Here is a 23186-nt window from a genome sequence, read left to right as displayed (position 1 = left end):
TATTTTATATACAATATTATGACAGTCTAAATCATTTATGATTGCAAAGAGCATATATGTTAAGAATTATATTAATGTGCACATTTTTTGTATTTAGTTATGCCAATCCTTAAAGTAGAGGTAAAGGTAATAGAGTCACCCCCTTTAAACACTACATACCCACTGCTCTTCTACTTCCTGCATTCTGTTAATAATATTTTTTAAACCTTTTCTAACATCTTAGAACTGTTGATGTCAGAAGATAACGTCACAGCTCAGGTGGGTGACTACTGTGTGATCTGGAAAAATGTAACCCAAACTCAACACTGCTGGGATACACACCAATGTCCGGGTCCTGCCTAGACTAATAGGTACTCTTTGAAAGAACTATCCTCAGCCCAAAAAAGGACAAATTTGTTGAGTACCTCTCTTTGTAAAAAACATTTTAGCTGAAAAGCGTGCAAAATGCTGAGACTCTACTCTGCCTCTTACTTGTTAAGCCAGAAGGTAAAACTGGAAAACAGCAACAATGTAGTTCTAAAGGACATGAAGAAGTTCTACAGTTTTGATGCCCATGGTGCCCTTAGAAAAATCACCTCAAGGCTGGATGAAGCCAGAAGACATTCTATTCAAATTTGTTCCATGGAAAATAGTCTTTCTCATTACCCAGCCTCCCATTCTTGTGGCTTTATCAGCCATATACTCAACGAGAGGCATAACTTTCTAACCGTGCAGAGAACTGATGAACACATTGCCTACTGCCCGGAGTGCATGCCTGCTTCTAGACATTCCTTAGATTCTAAGGACCTCCCTAATATTGTTGATCCTTTAGTCCCAGAAATGTCAATATCTTAATTTCTATTGATATATTTTTTATCAGTACTATCAAACAAACAACTATGACTATTTTTGATGAAGCATTAACATTTGTTACAAAACCAGGAGCCCTTTCTATAGGTCAAAACTGAGTGGCGTTGGTGGCTCTGGGGAAATACTTGAATAACTTGTTCTCCTTGGACAAATAGCAATACACTTTCCAAAAAAGGATTTTCATGTTTTTGTTTAGCTAGAAAAAAATACATTATGTTATTTACTTTGAAATAAAACTCTGTCTACAGAGTAAAAAAAAAAAGGTGCGTGACTACTTTAACCACTCGCTGCACGCACTATAGACAAAAGATTGCTTAAATTGCCAAGAGGGTGTACATGGACGTCCATCTTTTCTCACGAGGCGTGCTCTGTGATCGCAGAGTCCATGAGACTAGGCTGATAATAGATTGGGTAAAGGGCCAATCACAGTAGGCCCTTTACCACATGATCAGCTGTCAGCCAATGACAGCTGATCATGGAAATAAACAGGTGGCGGTAATAATTTTTTATTTCGTCATGCTTTCAGCGTAAAGGATTAAAAAGCTGCAGCTTCTGTTAGAGGGTTTAGAGGGACAACGGTCCCCTTAGCACCCGCATGTGCTGCTAATCAGTGCCATGTATTAGCACCCACCAGTGCCACCTATTAGTGCCCACCACTGCCACATATCAGTGCTCACCAGTGCTCCCTATCAGTGCCCATCAGTGCTGCCAATCAGTGCCTCATCATAAGTGCTGCCTATCAGTGCCGCCTACCAGTGCCTATCAGTGCCACCCAATAGTGTCCATAAGTGCCACCTATCAGTGCCCACCAGTGCTGCCTATCAGTGCCACCTCTCCATGCTGCCTATCAGTGCCCATCAGTGCCACCTATCAGTGCCTATCAGGGCCGCATATCTGCCCATCAGTGCCAGCCATCAGTGCAGCCTCATCAGTGCCTCCTGATTAGTGCCCACCAGTGCCGCCTCATCAGTGCCCATCAGACAGATCTCCGTTCTGTCAGGGGTGAGGAGACCGATCTGTTGTTCCTACTGCTTAGGAACAACAATCGGTATCCTCCCCCAGGCAGTCCCATCCACCCACAGTTAGAAACACACCCTAGGACACACATTTAACCCCTTGATCGCTCCCTAGTGTTAACCCCTTCGCTGCCAGTGAAGTTTATACAGTAGTCAGTGGCTATTTTTAGCTCTGATAGCTGTATAAATGTCAAAGGTCCCAAAATAGTGTCAAAATTGTTCGATTTGACCACCACAATGTCGCAGTCCCAAAAAAAAGTCATAGATAGCCGCCATTTCTAGTAAAAAATTATTAGTAATAAAAATGCCATAAATCTACCCCAATTTTATAGATGCTATAACTTTTGCGCAAATGAATCAATATACGCTCATTGCGTTTTTTTTTTAACCAAAAATATATAGAAGAATATATATCGGCCTAAACTGAGAAAAAAAAATGTTTTTAATATATTTTTGGGGGATATTTATTATAGCAAAAAGTAAAAAATATTGTGTTTTTTTCAAAATTCATAAATTTGGTTTGTGTACAACGAAGCACAACCGTGCAATTGTCAGTTAAAGCGACGCAGTGCCATATCGCAAAAAATTACCTGGTCTGGAAGCGGGTCAATTCTTCTGGGGCTGGAGTGGTTAAAAAATTTATTGAAAAGGGAAATATTGTCCCATGATCTAAACCCTCCATCAATCCCATCATCCCGCAATGTAGATCCATTGTTATTCATGATGACCCACTGTCAAGATGAGCCACAGCTCGATGATGCAGCTTGGATAGGAGAGTTTAGTTTTGATTTAATTTATGACTGAAGTTGGTTCAGGAAAAGTTTAATTACAGTTAACTGTTATTGATTACTCCTTTTTCTCTATTAAATACATCATGCTAAATTTTCTCCCTCTGCCGTAACAGTTACAGTGTTCTTCTAGTAACAATGTACCATGATCAAGTAAACCAGTATTTCTTCTATCCCATTATGTAGGAGATTATCTGCAGAAAAATACAATATATTCACTTACCAAACTATTCCCTGAGCCCCAGAGCCTATAGGCTTGAGATTCTGGTAGCGTTTCAGAACCGTGAAGGTCGAGTCCCCTACTTCCACACTGTAGAACTGGTTGTCAACTTTACTTTTACTCATGTTGTAATGTTTGGCAATATAAGACACATCCACTTGATTACTGAATCCCTGTTGTAAAAGGAAAGTAGAAAGAGGAAGCTTAGTATGGTTGTGAACAAATGACTTTTTGCATCACTCTAAAATATTTTTGCTTTGTATAAACAAGTATGCCAAATATCATTTTATATTGTATGTTTCCAAAAAATATAATTAACCTTTTTCCATAATGATATGGAAGTCAACAATCCAAATTATGCACAGATGCTGCACAAAACATTGTTATAAGAAATAATCATATTGTAGAACATATTTAAATACATAATCAGGCATTCATTCAAAAACACAGTGCAATTAAAGTGCAGTTTTGTTGTAGAAAATGTGTGGTGGGGTAATACAATTCACTGAAAAGATCATGAAAATGGGAGGAAAGATTGATCTTATGACATGGTTTATCAAGATGTATGAATGTATGGTTTATGAAATGTATACAGTATATGAAAATGAACCTTCTCATTTCAAATGCTATTATAGCACACGTATAATCGTTTTCTACCTGTTTTTAAAGATCTGATATTTTTTCTGATCAGATTCTCTATATTTTTATAAACTGCTGTTTACTTGTCATTATTGAACATAATTTAAATGTTAAGCTTTTGTCCTTTTGCAAATTGGTGTTTGCTATCACCCTTTGCATCATACAACAGCGGCTGGTATTCAATGGATAGCTTTGCATACTGACCAGATGAGATATTTGAAATAAGTACTAGGGAATGATTGAATTAGGACTATTAATACATCAGCATATTTAAATTCTCCTCAATATTTTTATTTCAGTTTCTCTGATCCACATAGAATAAGACAATTTGGGAATTTAAGCAATTAGAATTGATGAAATATATACTTATCTGCAGAGCTACATTATCAGTATATAGTCAAAATAATAAAAAAAAAAAAAAAAAACTTGCAATTAATGCAATTAGTCTGGTTTTAAAACTGACTTGCTCACTGCTACTGAATACATCTGAGCAAGGTTAAAATCTTAGTCACCACCAATACAGTAAATATTTTTTTAAATTAAAAAGGGAAAATATTGAGTTTGTGAAACCTTATCTGATAGTACTAATGTCCAGATCAAAACTTTGGACAAAACAAATCTCAAACTTAATCTCTACTACAAAATTTCTCAAACCCCTTCAGTAGCTTTGGTAAAGTGTATTGTCAAGTGTTTCTACCCCCTAATTCAACCCCCTGTTGTCAGCAACCACCATAATACATATGTTCACAGTGGCGTAAATATTTCGAATTCGGGAGTCATAGCCATACTGATGCACCTACAGCTTGACAGACCCTAAGCTTTTAACCTCTACTGTAGGTGTGGTGGGCACAGGGTGTGCTGTTATTATGAGTTCTTGGATGTGAAAGTGTCAACATGCATATATAAGGAAATTCTCGAGGCTCATGAATGCATCAAAAAGTTCACAGTGCTTTAGCTCCACTCTTATCCAATACTTCAATGCACTGTTAAAAAACAAAACAAAAAAAACAGTATTTCCATATCGAAACCCTTGCAGCTATAATTAACATGATCCTCAAACCCAACTCTGATACCAACAACTGGGACATTTATAGGCAAAATTTCTTTGCCCAACCTGAATGTAGAGCTCTCTCAAAATTCTTACTCTGTGCTTGAACCTCATTATAGGCTTCCTGATCAAAAAAGACCAGGTGGGGCTTCATACTACATCCTCAAGCAGACAATAACATGTGTAGAGCAACCTTCTTAACGCACATAGCTCACTACTGAGGTATCTCCATGTATTTCCTTTCACTAGGTATACGCAAAGATTTTGATACAATCTTGTGGCCATACCTGAATTATATCTTGAGGCTTTGAGAATCTTCAGAATTATATAAATTAAGCTTTGGCCCACATTTTCTACTGTGGATCTCTGAATCCGCAAACCTTCATAAAATAAGAGGGTTACAAATCGGACCATTCAATTACAGGCTACATTTTTGTTCAAATGGGCCTCCAAAAGTTTAAATTTCATGGGTATTAACCTGACATCTCACCTGTCCATGCTATACCAAGCGAATTATCCCTCACTCACTGGACAGCGCTCATGTCCTGATGGATTCTGTTGCATGTATCCAGGATGGGTAAAATATTTATCAGGCTGCCCAGCTTGTACAAATTTCTCAATACCACACAAACAATTAAATTCCATTATAGGTTAGCCTTGAGGCCGCTGACTGAGACCCCATGGACAACCTCATCTGGCTACATCACCAAGAATGTATGTTTATTACAAATCCAGTTACTCAACACTCCATTGTCCTTTGGGATATTCTGAAAATCTCATTTAAACTACTAACTCCACATACCCCCTTTTAATCCTTAAGCACCCATCATTTTATCCTGCATGTGTTAATCCTACCTCCTGTCAACTTTTACATAGTTACATAGTAGGTGAGGTTGAAAAAATACACAAGTCCGTCAAGTCCAACCTATGTGTGTGATTATATGCCAGTATTACATTGCATATCCCTGTATGTCATGGCCATTCAGGTGCTTATCTAATAGTTTTTTGAAACTATCAATGCTCCCTGCTGATACCAACGCCTGCGGAAGGGAATTCCACATCTTTGCGCTCTTGCAGTAAAGAACCCTCTAAGTAGTTTAAGGTTTGCCTCTAATTTAAATGAGTGACCACGTGTCTTGTTAAACTCCCTTCAGTGAAAAAGTTTTATCACTATTGTGGGGGTACCAGTACGGTATTTGTAAATTTAAATCATATCCCCTCTCAAGCGTCTTTTCTCCAGAGAGAATAAGTTCAGTGCTCGCAACCTTTCCTCATAACTAACATCTTCCAGACCCTTTATTAGCTTTGTTGCCCTTCTTTGTACTCGGACTTGATCCCCTTTTTAATTCATGCCGATATTCTGTTTGCCTTGTTAGCAGCAGCTTGGCATTGCATGCCATTGCTGAGCCTATCATCTACTAGGACCCCCAGGTTCTTTTCCATCCTAGATTCCCCCAGAGGTTCTCCCCAGTGTATAGATTGCATTCATATTTTTGCCACCCAAATGCATTATTTTAAAATTTTCTACATTAAACCTCATTTGCCATGTAGTTGCCCACCCCATTAATTTGTTCAGATCTTTTTGCAAGGTTTCCACATCCTGCGGAGAAGTTATTGCCCTGCTTAGCTTAGTATCATCCGCACAGAGATTGAACTGTTTACTTTATCCTCCAGGTCATTTATGAACAAATTAAATAGGATTGGTCCCAACACAGAACCCTGGGGGACCCCACTACCCGCCCATGACCATTCTGAGTACTACCCATTTATCACCACCCTCTGAACTCGCCCTTGTAGCCAGTTTTCAATCCATGTACTCACCCTATGGTCCATGCCAACCAACCTTATTTTGTACAGTAAACGTTTATGGGGAACTGTGTCAAATGCTTTTGCAAAATCCAGATACACCACGTCTACGGGTCTTCCTTTATCTAGATGGCAATTCACCTCCTCATAGAAGTTTAATAGATTGGTTTGGCAAGAACGATTCTTCTTGAATCCATGCTGATTACTGCTAATGATACAGTTTTCATTACTAAAATCATGTATATAGTCCCTTATCATCCACTCCTATGAGCTTGCATACTATTGATGTTAGGCTAACTGGTCTGTAATTCCCAGTGATGTATTTTGCGCCCTTTTGATATATTGGTGCTACCAATCAGCTGGTACCATTCCAGTCAGTAGACTGTTAGTAAAAGTTAGGAACAAGGGTTTGGCAATTACTTGACTGAGTTCAGTACCCTTTGAGATACAGTCTGTGGTGTTAGATCCCAAGGGCAGATATGTGTTGTTGCATGCCAAAATAGCAGGAAACCCCATATTGCTACTTGCCTGGTATATTCGAGGCCCTTCTGTCTGCAGATGACATTAAACTTGCCATCTCCTAATTTGTCAAATCCAAGGCCCCGGGTTCTGACAGGTTACCAATTGAATTTTATGCACACTTCTCAGAAACCCTTATTCCTAGACTTCTTGCTTCATACGAAGCAATATTTAAAGCTAACACCCTCCCTGAGTCCATGCGAGAAGTATCATAGTCCTAATTCCTAAACTAGGAAAAGATCCCCACTTACCCGAATCATATAGGCCCATTTCACTCTTACAAAGAGACATCAAAATATATTCGCAAAAATCCTAGCCCTGCATTTAAATAAGGTTATTCTCTTCCTAATACACCCTGATCAAACAGGCTTTATGCCTGCCAAAAACACTGCATTTCACACCAGACGGCTCTTCATGAATGCTCAAGCCTCTCACCAGCATATAGGATCTAGAGTAGTCATCTCCCTTGATGCAGCCAAGGCATTCAACTCAGTCGAGTGGCAGTACCTATGGCAATGCCTACATAGATTTGGTTTGGCCCTAACTTTATCAAGTGACTCACTATCCTGTACAGTGCTCCTCAGGCCAGAGTTGTGATCAATGGATGGACCTCTGCTGCTTTCCCACTTTCGTGGGGGACGAGGCAGGGATGCCCTATATCACCCCTACTATATGCGCTGGCAGAAGAACCCCTGGCAGTGGCCCTTAGAGACCATCCAGGTGTCCTCGGTCTGGTCTCAGGCATGGTGGAGGAGAAGGTAGGGCTTTATGCCGCTGACATGATATTATATCTCTCAGACTTGGGTCCCTCCCTCCAAACAGCCCTACAGGTTATCAAGAACTTTGGCAGGTTCACTGGGCTCAAATTGAACTGGGACAAGTCCCAGGTCCTCCCCATTGATACATTTCCTCCAACGAGAGAACAGGCTAGCTTACCTCTGGTAAGAATGAGCTCTCTTAAACATTTAGTTATACAGATCTCCATGTCATTGACAGACTTCATCCCTCAAAATGTGGAACCCCTAATCCCATTCATTAAATCTAAGATACAAACTTTGGCAAGATTACCGGTGGGTGTGATGGGTCAGATAGGCCTAGTGAAAATTATACTTTTGCCATAAATCCTATATGCACTATGGCATTCTCCAATATATATTCCCCTTAAATATTTTAAAATTATGGACACACTCCTACAATCTTTTATATGGGGAACAAGTAGACACAAACTCTCATGGAAGACAATACAATGTCGGACAACACTGGGGGGCCTTGCTCTCCCAGAGATTGGGACATACTATTTGGCCGCACAACTATCGCATTTCTATCACATAGATAAGTCAGATAGACATAGGTATTTGGCACTGGTGTCAGACTCAAATGACTCATGCTTCCCACACCACTTTTGAGACATATTGAGAGGACTAAAGGGCTCGATGATATCTCCTCTTCGCTCCACACTCTCATATCAGCATAAGAGGATTTGGGACCTGGTGACCTCCAGGCTGGATTTGCCCGGTGTTTCATGACAACACTCTTCTTTGGTACAACAAACTCCTGCCAGAGCTGCTCCAGGTACCTAACCCTTCAATTTGGATATCCCGCGGAATATATCTACTGTCCCACTTACTTCATAAGGGAGCAATTAAAACCTTTGACCAGCTAAAAATAGAATTTAATCTTCCAAATCATATGTTATTCCGCTTCTTTCAGGTGCGCCATGCTCTCCACACCCAATTCATGGCCACACACCCTGATATATCTTCCCTGGACATACTCACAGTAATTCTTCGTGAAGAACCGCGTCAGCTCATATCCCTCTTCTACAATATGCTCACCTCACCTTCTACAACCAAACTAGCTTGCTCTGTTATGCACAAATGGAAGGATGGGACAGGCGAAAGAGAAGATGAGGACTGGGGCAAAATACTAGAGACTCCCAAACTAGTATCTCCTAAACTATCTGACAGGCTCATACAAATTTACATTACCCACAGAGCCTATCTAACCCCACAACGACTGACTAAATTTTGTCCATCTCGCAGTGACAAGTGCCCTAGATGTTTAATTACAATTGGTAGCTTTGACCACATAATTTGGCAGTGCCCTCGGATCCAGGGTTACTGGCCTCAAATAGTCCAGTACTTAAATGATCAAATGGGCTTGCCAGTGTCCCTGGACCCCAAACAATGCCTATTGGGCCTGTTCCCGGAAGATGAAATAGATACATTTATGCAACACTTCCTTCACAAAACACTGTTCATAGCAAGGAAAATGGTGGCCCGTAACTGGATTCAGGCGGCAGCCCCTACACTTTCGGCCTGGATTGCAGAGATTAATAACACATTACTGTATAAAAAAGTAGTTTATATGAATAGAGGGTGCCCAGCTAAATATAATAAAATTCAGATGGCTGAATTCCTCTACAACTTGCAATGTTACTAAACATATTTTATGCCCGTGCAACTCATCCCCTGGATTGTATACTGTCAATATGCAAATGTATGGTATACATGGTCTTTAGTGTATGTGGAACACTGACACCGACAATACTGGTTGAGTTCAAAGTTTTTTAATAATTGTTTGAATTTACTTTAAAGTTTATTGAGCAGAACAACTATATTTGTTACATGTAATACATTGTATGAACTCCTTGTGTAATTCTTTTTGTACCACACAGAAAAAAACTCAATAAACTTTTTTGTTTCTAATAAAAAAAAAAAAGCTTGACTATGCTCAGCTATATCAACTAAATTGTAAAATTCTTATGCATTCTTGTTGACCTAAGTGTATGAAAAGGTGCCCTTGCTTACTGCAATGTTTTTGCTCCCTTGAGCATTCACTATTGCCCAGTCTTCTGCCCCACCTGGCCTTTTTGGTCTTTCTAGAAATCAGGTCCTGCTATTAATAGTGTTCTTTAGAAATATATGTGCAGGGTGGATCCGAGAACTGAATTCAATAACCAATAGTTCTACCACCCAGTTCAGCCCATTTTTGCTTTTAAAAGATACAATAGCAGGTCCAAGAACTGTAAATTAATAGTGTTATATGTACCTTGAAGCTAGAATATGAATTAGTAAGAGTACATAAATATTCACTAAAATACTATCTCAAATCAACAGTGTTATATTCTTTGCAAATTCAGTTATGAACGGCTCATGATCACAGTCACACTATCATATATCTTAACATGCTGATAAAAGAACAGGAAAAAAGTAATTGATTTTGTGCTGAATGACAACATACCAACCCAGCTTGTTCCAAATCCATGGTCTCATATTATTTACAGCACAAGCTGCTGTACTTGAAATAAAATTACTGCATTCGGGTGAACTATCTGAAAGTCACATCATTGAAAGTCCCATAAGTTTGATTTATATATGCCTATGTATTATCCAAGAGTGAGAGAACCAAATACACCAGTGTGTCTATCATGCTGAAATATACTGCACTTAGCCACCCGGGAATTTATAACAGTGCTTTCTGTCTAGGAAGTGACAGCAAAGAGATTCTCTCCTCAAATAAAGTAATATAAGCCTGTCAGCTGTGTCATCCTAATAAAAAGGGGTTGTGGTGACCTTGTATTTCTGTAAATATTAGGATAGTACCAATTCTTGACAATTGGATATTCTGTGGAATAAAATCTGCTTCTTTCTAAATCTTATTGGTAACAACAAACTCGCAATAAAGACGCAATAAACCATCTGGTCTAAAGAAAAACTTTTTCTTTAGTTTCTTATAGCGATCAAACTCAGTCTCTAGATTCAATCTAAAAAAATAGCCCTTACCCAAAGAGAAATATGGAGGATGCCATTGCTGACTCCTACTTCTGAAAATGCTACACGTCTGGGAAGTGCCAAATTTCTATACAGCTAACACAGGCTGTAGTCTAGGGTGGCAGGACTATCAGTGGAGGCACACAGTCAGCATCACATCATGTTGTTAGCTGTTGGTAACACATTTCTGATTTTAAAAAAAGACTGATGTTCTGCTTGCACAGTTTGCATATCGTTGTTGTAGGGATGGTTTACAGGATTCGTATACTAAGAAATAAACTTCAAATAGAGTAAAATTACAGTTTATGAGCACAAATCTTGGTGGTTCTAGCAAATATTCAAATAAGAACATTCTCAGTCAACACTAAGAAGGATTCTATGTAAACAGGAGTTAAACATAGGTCATTTGGTCCTAAAGCCCCATACACACTATCAGATTTTCTGCTGATTTTTGTCTTCAGATTTACCAAAACCATGTAGTGCAAGGGCCTGCCTGATTGCATACAAATTGAAACTCCTAAGGTTTGACCTCATATTATATGGTTTTGGTAAATCTAATAGAAAAAATCTGCAGAAAATCTGATAGTGTGTATGGTGCTTTAGAGATCTTCTAGTCATTGGTTCCAGGTGTACTGATTCAGAGTAGGCAGACTGTTCTTTCATTCTTTCTGTATAAAGCCCTGGCATGTCGTGTGTGGTTATGATGTCTAATGTGGTCAGTATGATACTTTGGCTGGCTAGTTGACTGTTTCTAGGGGGAGCAGTGTAGCATAAGGGAGCTGGCCTAGGGATGTAGTATAATTCTTGCCCTGAGAATAGGTATCATGTAGATACACCAGCGCAAATACTATGTGAGACACTAACCAGACATAGTGATAAGCAGTTCTAACTAATCACTGATGTTAACTACTTGCCTTCCAGAATATTTACCCCAGAATATTTTTGGCAGTGTGTTAATTCAACTCACAGTTGCGCAGTCATGCAACGCTGTACCCAAATTAAATTTATATATTTTTTTCACACAAATAGAACTTTCTTTTGGTGGTATTTTATCCCCACAGTTTTTAATTTTTTGCGCTATAATCAAAAAAAGACCAAAAATTTTGAAAAAACATATTTTTACTTTCTGCTGTAAACCATATCCAATTAAAAAAAAAAATGAATTTAAACCAATACATATTCTGCTACATATTTTTTGGTAAAAAAAAAATCCCTATAAGTGTATATTGCTTGGTTTGCACAATAGTTATAGTATTTACAAACTATGGTATCTCCCGGCGCCGAAAAAAAGTGATCTCATGTTGAATCCGCCGCAGAGACCACTATTATCGGAAACCGGGCCGGCTGAGCAAGTGGATATTGGGGTTATGGCAGCTGGCTGCTGCCATAACAACGATATCCCCCTTTAAAGTAAGGATGTATGTGTGCGGTGGTCTGGAAGTGGTTAAGGACAAAGAAAAGTTGTTTGCAGCTTTAAATAATACCTGAAAATATACTCTTGCCTTACATCCATTTCAGATATAGTGTTTAATTCCCCCTTAATATAAAAAAAAAAAATGTAGGTATAGAAATGGGAAGGGTTCCAAAATAATATAGAACCTTTGATAGTACTAGCATGTTAAAAACTGCTGTACTGCTGAAGGGTGAAGAGTCGGTATAAAGGACAGAAATATCAGAGTAAATGAGGCCATTCAATTCAAATTTACGAAGACTGTCATGTAGATACCCACAATGTACAGTGCTGTGTAGTGTAAAATAAACTAAATGTAAAGTATACAAGCAAATCAAATTGTTCATACATTTTTAAACAGCACTTTTATGACGCATGTGCCTAAGACTTGACCTGTCAAGAAGAATTACCATGGAAAGAAAACAAACATTGTTTGGCTTGGTGGCTCTGTGCCTAACTCACCAGTTTATATCTTGTATTTAGTCATGATAATAAATGGACCAAAGTAGGTCAGAATAAAATGTAAAAAAAAATAGATAAAAATGTAAAAAATAAATAAAACAAATGTAATCAGCACCATAGCTACAGCAATAGCACACTTCTAATGGGCCCATGATCAGCTTTTAAAGCAAGAGAACCTCAAACTCAATAAGTCTGCAGTAAAATAATAAAAAAATAATAATAAAAAATAAATAATAATTTAATAAAAAAAATAATAATAAAAAATGCAATAAAATAAGTTAATTCTTACATGTTATTTTTAGTTTATATAAAAACCCCTCATGTGCTTGAGGCCTTGCATGTAATAAGATGTAATAAGATAATAATAATACTAATAATAATGTAATAAGATGTAATAAGATTTTAAAGCAAGAGAACCTCAAGCTCAATGAGTCTGCAGTAAAATAATAAAAAATAATAATAAAAAATAAATAATAATTTAATAAAAAAATAAATAATAATAAAAAATGCAATAAAATAATTTAATTCTTACATGTTTTTTTTAGTTTATATAGAAACTCCTCATGTGCTTGAGGCCTTGCATGTAATAAGATGGAAATTATCTCCAACTAGCAGAACTATTTTTGCAAATAATAGCATGATCCCTGCTAGGAGGAATTCTTCCTTCTTCTTCACTTTGTAGCATTCATACTACCTCTGCGTATAAAGGTATGTATTTCTGTATGCTTACTGAATTAAATGCAACAATTTCACAGCAATCAGTAATTGTGCTTAAACTAATCGAAAATGTTATCTCTGAATGAATGAATGAAATACTTATATAGCGCACAATGCGAACTGAATCGCCTGTACACATTTTTCTGTAAACAATCTTACAGAGGACATTTTAAAATAGTATCTTTAGAGAATATTGCTACTACAGCTAATTAATCATTGTTTATATAGAGAATTGTCAAGAAAACAAATGGGTATCACCGATATTGAACATCATCAATCACAAAACTTTGAGCTGGAATTAAATAGCACTGTATCATCTATTTGAGCACATGACACTGTTGGATCACAGGAGAGTGGATACATGAAGAATTGTATTGACTATGTCAGAATCAAGGTCTTAAATTTCAGTCTTATTCATTTGAGCTGCAATACCATTACTGTCCAGATTTTTTGAAAACAAAATTATTAAATGTGTCCCTGAATCCACACAACCTTCAAGCACCTTTGCTTCCAACTCACTTGATAATGTATTTTGCAGCTGTCGGAGCTTATAAAATTTTTATCTATGAAACTTTGATGTAAAACAAACATATACCTCCTTAAAGATAGGTATAAATAACTTTGTGTTAAGGGCAATGTAGATCACAATTGGGAGCGGGGTAACTTGGGGGATCAGGGGGAGAACCACAGCGCATCGGTGCCATGCACTGTGCTTCATGTGTGACGTCATTTTTGAGCGTCATGTCGGCAGCACAAGTTCTTTCATCTTAGCCAACCAGCTAGGGACGTGGGTGTCAGTTATGGGAGGCACTAACTGTCTGGGCTGGGGCCCCTCCTCACACATGCTGCACTAGCGTGACGCATCTCCTTAGGTACAGTTTTCACTGTAATGCACGTGTAGATGCTGCACCTCATAGAAGTAGTTTGCTTCTATGCACATACTTAAGGTAACTACCATGCAATCTTATCACACTGTTTTTCAGTGTGTCATTCTCTTCTTTACTGCCATTATTGCCCAATTTGGTGATTGGGACTTTTCTATGGTGGCTTTTGCAGATTTAATTTATCACCTTCACCTCTTATTTTTCAGTTGGTGTCTCACTTTTACCATCTTACCTGCTTATATTTTACTTTCTTTATGCTTCCACCTGGACACCTAGTTTCCATTCACCTTCCCATTTGTCACAATATATTTTTAATGGATATTCTCTCTATCCATCACAGACCTCACTGACAGCTATTATTTTGGCTTATCACTTTTGATCCATTGTGGCGACTGGTAATCTATGGTTTGGGGATGTTGCATGTGCGCCTTGTTTGGTGAACACTGTAGTGTTTACATTTGTAATTTCTGTGACTGGTTATCACAGGGATAGCAAGGTATGTAACCGCTTGGATTGGCTGTGTGCACTGCGTCTGTGATTCAAGCCATACGATGACAGCTCAGGTCTCCACAGTTCTTAAACATATGTTAGTAGTAAAGTGGTTAAGCTGATTACCGAATGTTAAGCAAGCTTTTTACCCACAATTGTATCTAACTGATAGACATTACCAGTCAACCAAAGGTCATTGCTATAGGTAAACAGTGCTTAGTGTCAAAGTCAGAGAAAAGACAACTGGAAACCTGCTAGTGTTGCAAATTGCCTTTAAAAGGGAACTGGAACAAGAGGAACCTCACATGATACCAGAGGGTATAAAAGGAACCCTGGTTATACTGTGTAAACATTGAAGGAGAATCTGGAGTACAGAAAGGGGGATTAAGAAAGCAGTAAGACCCAGGAATTACAACAGAAAATACAGAGCATAAGGTAACGTGTCAGTAGTAGAAGACAGTGAAGATTAATCCTAAATTTTAGATGTTAGTTATTTGGGGGAGCTATAATTATTTAAAGGACAAATTTACTTTAAAAAAAAAAAAATCCCACAAGGCCACCCTACCTAGCCCCCACCCAGGTGTTTACTTACGTATGAGAATGGTGGCCTCCTGCATTATTTCCCCTATGCAGTTCCAAAATGCTATCCAGTGGTGGTAACACCTGCACAACTAGTCTCCATAGACTTGGGGCATACTCCACTAGAGATGTTAGATGTCCAACCTAATTCATGTCTATAAGGACTCATTGGACATGCGCAGATAGTGCTGGAAATTATTTCATGGTGAAGAAGGGCAAAAACTGGAGAATCTGCCCCTGTCAGACAGAGGTAAATGAGTTTAAAGTAGAACTAAAGCCCAAACTTTTTTTTTAATTTTGGATAGAGTAGGGTAGGATTATAACTCCTGACAGTTTTTTGCCATATGTGTTTCACTGGCAGTATTTCCCTTCACTTCTTGTTCCAATGCCCCAAAAGGAACTTTCTCCACTTTCCGCAAAGTTAGGGAAATCACTTCCTGCACAGTTGTCACTGAAACTAGTGTCCACATTGTAAGATTTTCCCTTTATTCCCCTTCTGGTGACTATTCAAAATGTGGGATTTTCTTTCCCTTTCACTCTCAGCAATAATAGTCACCAGGACAAGCATGAATTGGGGGGGGTCTCTAAACACTGATATAGACTGCTGTAATAAGAACCTGTTAGACCTAATCCATTTCCAATACTAAAAAAGGGAGACTAGGGAGAGTAAGCTGTGTTTTTATTTTTTAAATAAATTCTGTCCAACACCAGCCAAAATGTTTTATTTTGTGTCGTAAATAGTGGAGAAGGGTTAGAACCTCTCACAGCTATTTTTTGCTGTCTGTGTTCCTATTGTGGAGAATTTCCCTCAGTTCCTATCAGGAGAGGCATTCTTTCCAACAGGATCAAAAACAAAATACATTTTTAGTATTGTCAGAAAGAGTTAGAACATTTAACATTTTTTTCTATTCCTGCCTATGCCTGCCTGTCCCTGAGACAACCACTCCCCTTTTTTCTTCTATGGATATCACAAGAAGAGGACGCAAGGGACAATTCCCCATTAGGTTACTGACAGAGGTTTATGTTGTTTTCAGTATTGTGCAGCTTTTTACAGGTTACTTACTAGTTCCAAAACAGTAAAATGACCTACTGAATGGATTCAGTGGCAGTCAGTGTGTTGGAACAAGGGTTTTGGAGGTAGATGCCTCAAATGGTCAGCGTGTTCTTCCTCCTTTCTTCATAGGCCAAACAAGGCCAAGGCAAATGTTTGTGGAATGATCTTTCATGTGCATGAAGACTTGGAGACTGAATTGTACACTTGTGTCTGGCTGCCATCTAAAGTTTGTAGGCATCATTAAGATTTTTAGCAAATTTAATTTTAACATCAAAAAAAGCGATGGCTCTGTAAATTCGGATAACCACATATATTTTTGTATGAAGACAGAAAGAAAATTTGCAAAATCATTGATCGTTCTTATGGAGAAGTTGAAACACATAAGATAAAAACCCCTTAACTTTATATTATAAAGAAGCAAAAAAAAATTAGAAATAGTCATAGATAATTGGTCGACTTACATTTTCCAGACAATTAGCTAGAGTCTTATATCGTACAGTCTCTTAGCAATAATTGTACAATAATAAGATAAGACATTATTTTCAACTATATTTTACATTCAGGGTAGAGTATGCACTGCAGCTTAAATATCAACAATGGCTTTTTCGACTTTAATTAAACACTTGCGACTTAAAATGCGGCAATCACCATAATGTTGCTCTTTGTTTATCCAGCCATGGTTATCACGTCTAAAACCTTACAAGGAAAAAGAGCTGCAAATTGTGTGAACTTTACAAAATGCCAAGTCCCAGGGGTACTTGTTAAATGAATTACAGAGACATTTCTTCATAAGGCCATTGTATGACAAATATACAGTCTGTACATCTGCTATCCCACAGGATAGAACATGTACACTTTTTAAAAACATTATGATGATAATCAATAATTTCATTGAATAATGTTAACCAGTCTGCGGATGGCATATAGAGGCCAGAGTGATAAGGGGTATAAATAAAAATTCCCCAGCAGGGAAAAATTGGGACAATGAATGTGTCAAGAAAACTGCAAATACTTAACATGAGATCCAGATTGATTAAGCTCCAAGTAAGGCTCATTTACATAAGACAAGTAACATGGGAGGATATTATTTTTTATTTATCATTGTCCAGGTATTTTTAAAATACACACAGTGGAAAAAGAAAGTTTTTTTCTCAAAATATAAGCTACTGTAATGATAAACTATATTTTTCACGTTAAGATTTAACAATGTGTTACAAAATGATTCTTGGACGTTTTTATTACAATAATGAAGAGATCAAGAGATATTGTTCTTACTCTATCCATCACAGTCTTCAATGTGAACTGCTTTATTACAACAATAAAGTATGCCTAGGAATGTGTGCTCCCTAAAAGCACTTAGTATGTGTAAGCTATCCCACTGGAGGACAATAAAAAAAATAGATACAGCACAAAAATAAAGTCAAATGCTTAATTAGTCTAAGAAACTAGGCAGAAATAGTTGCATCAAAATAAGCAGCAACAACGTAGAAAAACAAATGTAGTCTTTAGCAAAATGACCTGTTTACCTGTTTAGACCTAGAAAAGGAGAAACACTGCTGCACACCAAATTAGGCCAAAAGGTGAATCAAGAAAAATGCTTTAGCCTGACTACACCAAGGCCATGCTCCTAATGCATTTTGCCCCACCCACAGGGCTTAATCATGATTAATGTCTGTGGTTGGGGCAAAATGCATCAGGGGCACGGCCTGGGTGGAGTCAGGCTGAAGCTGTCTGTCCGGAAACTAACACATGTATTGCTCATTCCCATGTAGATAATGCTTGTGCACATGTACCAGCACACAGACGAGCTCAGGCTAGCACCCAGTGTACACTGACATGTCAGCACAAGCATCGGCACGCACGTCTATGAGCATTGGCACCAATCTGCCTACTTAAAAGAGACCCTGGTGTGTGCTAATCAATGGATGTTCTTCAGCTTTCCTGTGTGTATTCCTGTGTCCCTGCTTTTACTGACTGATTTCCCTTTGCTAACCCGGCTGATTCCTGACCTTGCTCTGTGAATTTTGGATGCCAACCTTGGCTTGCCTCTGACTGTTCTCTGACTGATTCCCTGATACTGACTTCGGTCCGCTACTGGACCTTGTTCTGCCTGCTTCCCTGGTACTGACTTCGGCCTGTTAATGGACCTTGCTCTGCTTGCTTACCTGGTACTGGCTTCCTGGCCACGCTGCTTCCCCACCGTGTATGGCCCTGGTTTGCCTTGACTACGTCTCTGACCATAGCAATCACCTGCTACCAAGCTTACCACATACAGGGGTTCTCAGACCACAGACAAAAGAGAAGCCCACTTGTCATCTTCAACCGTTGTACATTGCAACGTCTTGATGATTTACCTTCTGGACCAGGTTGGTGTGTAGTGTTGTTTCTCCTGTTCCAGGATATGCCATGGGCTCCTTAGCCTGCTGTACTCGTGAGTAGAAGTCACCAGATTTAAAAGATGATTGTCTGGTGCTGCACCCTAAGTTTCTTAGGGTTACTTTTTAATGGACCTGTTTGTTTATCAAGGTATTTTCTATCAAAACATGAGTATGTGTCAAACAATAAAAACCACAAAAAGAAAAAAAAACACAATTCCATGTGGATGGAATGAGGCATGTTTTTTTCAGTGTCCAAAGTAAGCAAGATTCAATGCATTTTACAATGGGTACTGCAGCTCTAATAAATACACTTTCCTGTACACAGACATTTAAAGGATATCATTTACACATAGGCCCATTAATTAGACATTGTTTCTGATAACCATATCCACACATCACATTCTTAGTCATCTTTTAGATATTTGAAAGGATATACTGTATTAGGGCATCTAATGTACTTACAAAAACACACTCAAGTCACTCTATCTTCTAACACAAGATATGCTTTTCAGTACTTTAACTGTATTGGCAATCTAGTTTCTAGCATCACACTTTTTATTTACTTTATCCATTGGATAACACAAGCTGGTAGTGGAAGTGACTGAAACACACAATTTCCAAAGTTAACGTGTTTGTAAAGTCATACCGTGACTTTACTGGTATCCCCTCTGAATTATGCAGATAGTAACAAAAGTGTATGTGTTTTTTTAAAATTAAAAGGGTAAATACCTTTTCTCAAAGCGCAGCTGTGTGGTCACGTGACCCCCCTCTGCACTTCTTCCTCAATCTATGCATAGCAGCAGGAGGGGCTGAGATTCCCCTGTGACATCAGCCGGCCAGCAGAGGGAAGTCACGTGACCGCACATCGACGGTGTGAAAAAAGTAATTTACCCTTTTCATTTACAAAAAAAACCCACACACTGTAGTTATTAAATGCACAATCCAGAGGGGATACAAGTATTTTTGCTGAATAGCAGAGGGAGGGGCGGGGAGGAGAGCTGCTCTCACGCTGACAGGCAGGCTGGGAGGGGGAGAGGGGAGAGATTCACAGCAGAGAGTGGGCTGGCAAAGGCATGAAAACTGACTATGGCATCATGGTTCAGCAACCATGATTACCATGGTCGGCACAGATAGGGGGACACAAGAACATATTATAACATCGGAAGGGACAAATTACTGATTTTTTTTTTCTTTAGGGTTACAACCACTTTAACTCTTTAAAGTGGAGTTCCACTTAAAAGTGGAACTTCCGCTCATTGTAGTCTTTCCCCCTCTTTGGTGCCACATTTGGTACCTTTCGGGAGGAGGGGGGACATGATACCTGTCTTTCACAGGTATCCTGTCCCCACTTCCAGCAGCCTCAGCCGCAGGTATTTGTGTCACTGCTAGGGCTCCCTCCTCCTCGCTCCTCCTTGCCTGGCCGCAGGGCCAGTAGGAGAGATTAGAGGAGCTTCACGCATAAGCAGTAGGGTTCCCGGCATGAAGCCGTAAGGCTGCTGGGTTCCCATACTCGCAAAGGAGGCGGCATCAGCTGTGGTGCCGACATCACTGGACTCCAAGACAGGGAAGTGTACAATTATTAGAACTCAGCAGTTGAAATATGTGCAGCTGCTGGCTTTTAATTTTTGCAGTGGTGGGCGAACCTCTGCTTTAAGTCAAATTCGCATTTGAGCTCTTAGCAAACAAGAGCATTGTCAAATAAGTGGTGGTGAAACATGCATGACTTTATGAAAGCAGCTATTTCAATATTAAGATAGTGAGCCTCCAGGCAGCAATGAGATAAGTGTTTCTGAAGCAAAAGAGCTCTATGTTCTGACTGTTAATGCTGTCAGCTACCTGCTGCTGTTATTGAGTATGGTACTGGATAACTTGTTTACAAACCAAATGGTCTTGCAGGAGTAGTTCAAATAGCTACTGCTGCAGGCTCATGGGCCTAGAGTCACCAAGCTTGGACCCTAATCCAAAGATTTTATTCTTTCCACTTTGCAATACAAATGAAAGCATCATCACCAGTGACAGAGACTCACTTGTTGAGTACTTATTCACATCACACGCTACCTTTTCCGCTAGATAATTTTTATTGAACTTCTTCTACTCTAAGTAACTCTGGAGCACCACTTGGTCTTGCTGCTCTATGTCTCTTTCTGTTAGGTTATCCCACACTTCACACTCCAGAGTTTGCACTGCTAAATCAGTATCCCTTTTGTAAGCTCAGGACTACTGTTTGTCTCAAGGGGTATACACTTCCTGACTGGTGTGTCTCACTCATCATTTATTGTGTTTAGGATTGTCTTTAGATGCTGACCAAGTCTGTCCTGACTCTACCTGCTGTGCCCCTGTTTTGTTTCTTGACTAAGTGTTTGCCTCTTGCTCTGGTTTTATGTTTTGGCTCTGGTAACTAGTGGGATTAACCTGTGACTACACACCAGCTATACTTCTGCCACGTGGATAGAACCTTTACCCCTGTTTAGACATACATTTTTAGAAATAAGACCATCCAAAATCTGCAACCTAGCCAAAGCCTTCCAGTGACCCCACTGGCTGTTCACGTTGCAAGGGACTTTTCCTAGTTTAGCAAATTGCTAAACTAAGGCAATATTTCATTGCAAAATGAAAAACGTACTTACAAAGTGAAAAACCTATTTGCCTTTGGTAAATTAACTCCTAAGCATTCTCTGCCGTCAAAGTTTCTCTGCTTGAATCCAACCCAAGAGCATTGCAATCATCAGATGTTTAACTATAGTGGCTGTTATTAATAATATGTTTTACTACCCTAATATTAATTTCATACTGCAGTCTAATAGAGGTTAGGTATGCTCCTGATTTATGGATACCCCATGTAAAAATAAAATTATATGTTTTTTTTTTGTATGTCATTTTGATAAAAAAAAAGTATCTGCTTGCAAAAATCTCAGTGGCCATTTTATGAATGCTAAAGAAAATATAAATATATATTTTTTGGCAATCGATTATTATTAAAAGAACAAAGACACATACAGTACATTGGAAAGCAAAGTAAAAATGTTCTACATTACTGTGATTGAGTAAAGCTAAAACTGAACTTGAATGACCACTGATGATAACAAATCTATAGGATTATTTCTCTATCTGCCTAATAAGTTGGAATTTAAAGCAGATCAATCCAATTTAGGGACACAGATAGTTTTACATTTTCGGGTTCATACTGCTGCCTACAGGATAAACTGACACTTTAAGGACCCTTTCTCGTGGGCGGTTTGTTGTGGCTACCAGATTACTGCAACAAGAATCTGCAGATTCTTGCTACTGGAATGACCGGGTTATGCAATAATGTAGCCTGTGCATGTGGCCACACAGGGAGTAATTAGCTGCAGTTTGGGACTGATGTCCAAGCCTGGACATGGTTGACTGCTACAGAAATCTAGTGGCTGCAACAAACCAGCCATGTGAAAAGGGCCTTTTTGTAAAAATGAAAAGCGCAAATTTAATACAGTGGTTGCCCACTCAAGGGAATTCAATTTCACACAGAAAATGCTGAGCCACCTGGCTCTCTTCCCAGCAGCACCACTGCTTTTGCTTCTGGTCTCTCAGACCATCTCACCCAGCTTCTCCTGGTTCTCTGGGCTTTCCTGGCTCCCTCAGCTTGTAGTCACAGTCCCCAGGCACACAGGCCTGCTCCTGGCCTCTCAGTAGGGGTTCTTCTGACACCTCAGGCTCTCTCACACCTGTGAGACTTATGGATTCACTTGGTCCCCTGGACCCACCTAGATGTCCCAGCTTTCTTATGCCCCAAGATCTCCTAGCCGCCTCAACTGTCTCGGTCTGATGGACATAAAATCCCTGCAAATGGAATGAAGTCTCTTGAGTTTCAAGCCTCCTGGCAGGAATACACACTTCTTTGCAAATGGGACCTTCTCCCCTACTAAAAGCCCTGAGATATGGCAAGCTCCTTGCAGGCACACCTGGATTGAAGGCTTTGTCCCACCCAAGAAATGCTGAAGTTAGACCTTGATTCAGGATTTTAAAAACCTGGAGAAAACTGGGCATTTTGTACAGTACAGACACTGTGGAGCGCTGCACCGGAGTCCTACACTCAGCATTAATGTGAATCTTGAGTGTCTTTTTCCTATACTCATATTATGGCAAGGCCTAACACTATCAAAATGTTAGATAATAATGTGATAACTTAGGTGAAAGAGCATTGAATATTTCAAAGTCATATATTTGCTGTGTGTGTACAGTACATTATTAAATATTTGAGGAAATATGTTTTTTAGTAAACCCCACTTTCATAAAATGTACAAAAACAGCAATAGATACTGAGGTATCATGGAAATCATTGAAATATTTTTAGTTCATGGCAAATATTGTATTCAGCTCACATATTTTAATTTGCTAAATCAAAAGGCAAAACCAAAAGGCAAAACCAAAATAAGAATCATAATTTGACTTTGAGATTAAGAGAGACTAGAAATCCTCACTTAAAGCCCCTGTACACACGGTCGGAGATTCCGACAACCAAATCTGTCGGATTTT

The 23186-nt window shown here is 38.9% G+C and overlaps 1 protein-coding gene across 15 annotated transcripts in view; it reads right to left on the bottom strand.

Annotated features, from left to right (window-relative positions):
- MAPK10 (mitogen-activated protein kinase 10) overlaps window positions 1-23186 on the bottom strand; it is a 308388-nt gene that overhangs the window by 124444 nt on the left and 160758 nt on the right. For all 15 annotated transcript variants that reach the window (XM_077476387.1, XM_077476393.1, XM_077476389.1 and 12 more), the window contains one exon: window positions 2877-3046. In XM_077476387.1, coding sequence (XP_077332513.1) covers window positions 2877-3046 — 170 coding nt within the window. The remainder of the gene's footprint in view (window positions 1-2876; window positions 3047-23186) is intronic.

This window comes from Lithobates pipiens, unplaced genomic scaffold (assembly GCF_037356315.1).
Source record: "Lithobates pipiens isolate NorthernLeopardFrog02 unplaced genomic scaffold, aLitPip1_a1.2 Scaffold_13, whole genome shotgun sequence".
Taxonomy (NCBI): Eukaryota; Metazoa; Chordata; class Amphibia; order Anura; family Ranidae; genus Lithobates; species Lithobates pipiens.
Note: the sequence above shows the minus strand (reverse complement) of the source record. Positions and strands in the feature narration are given on the sequence as shown.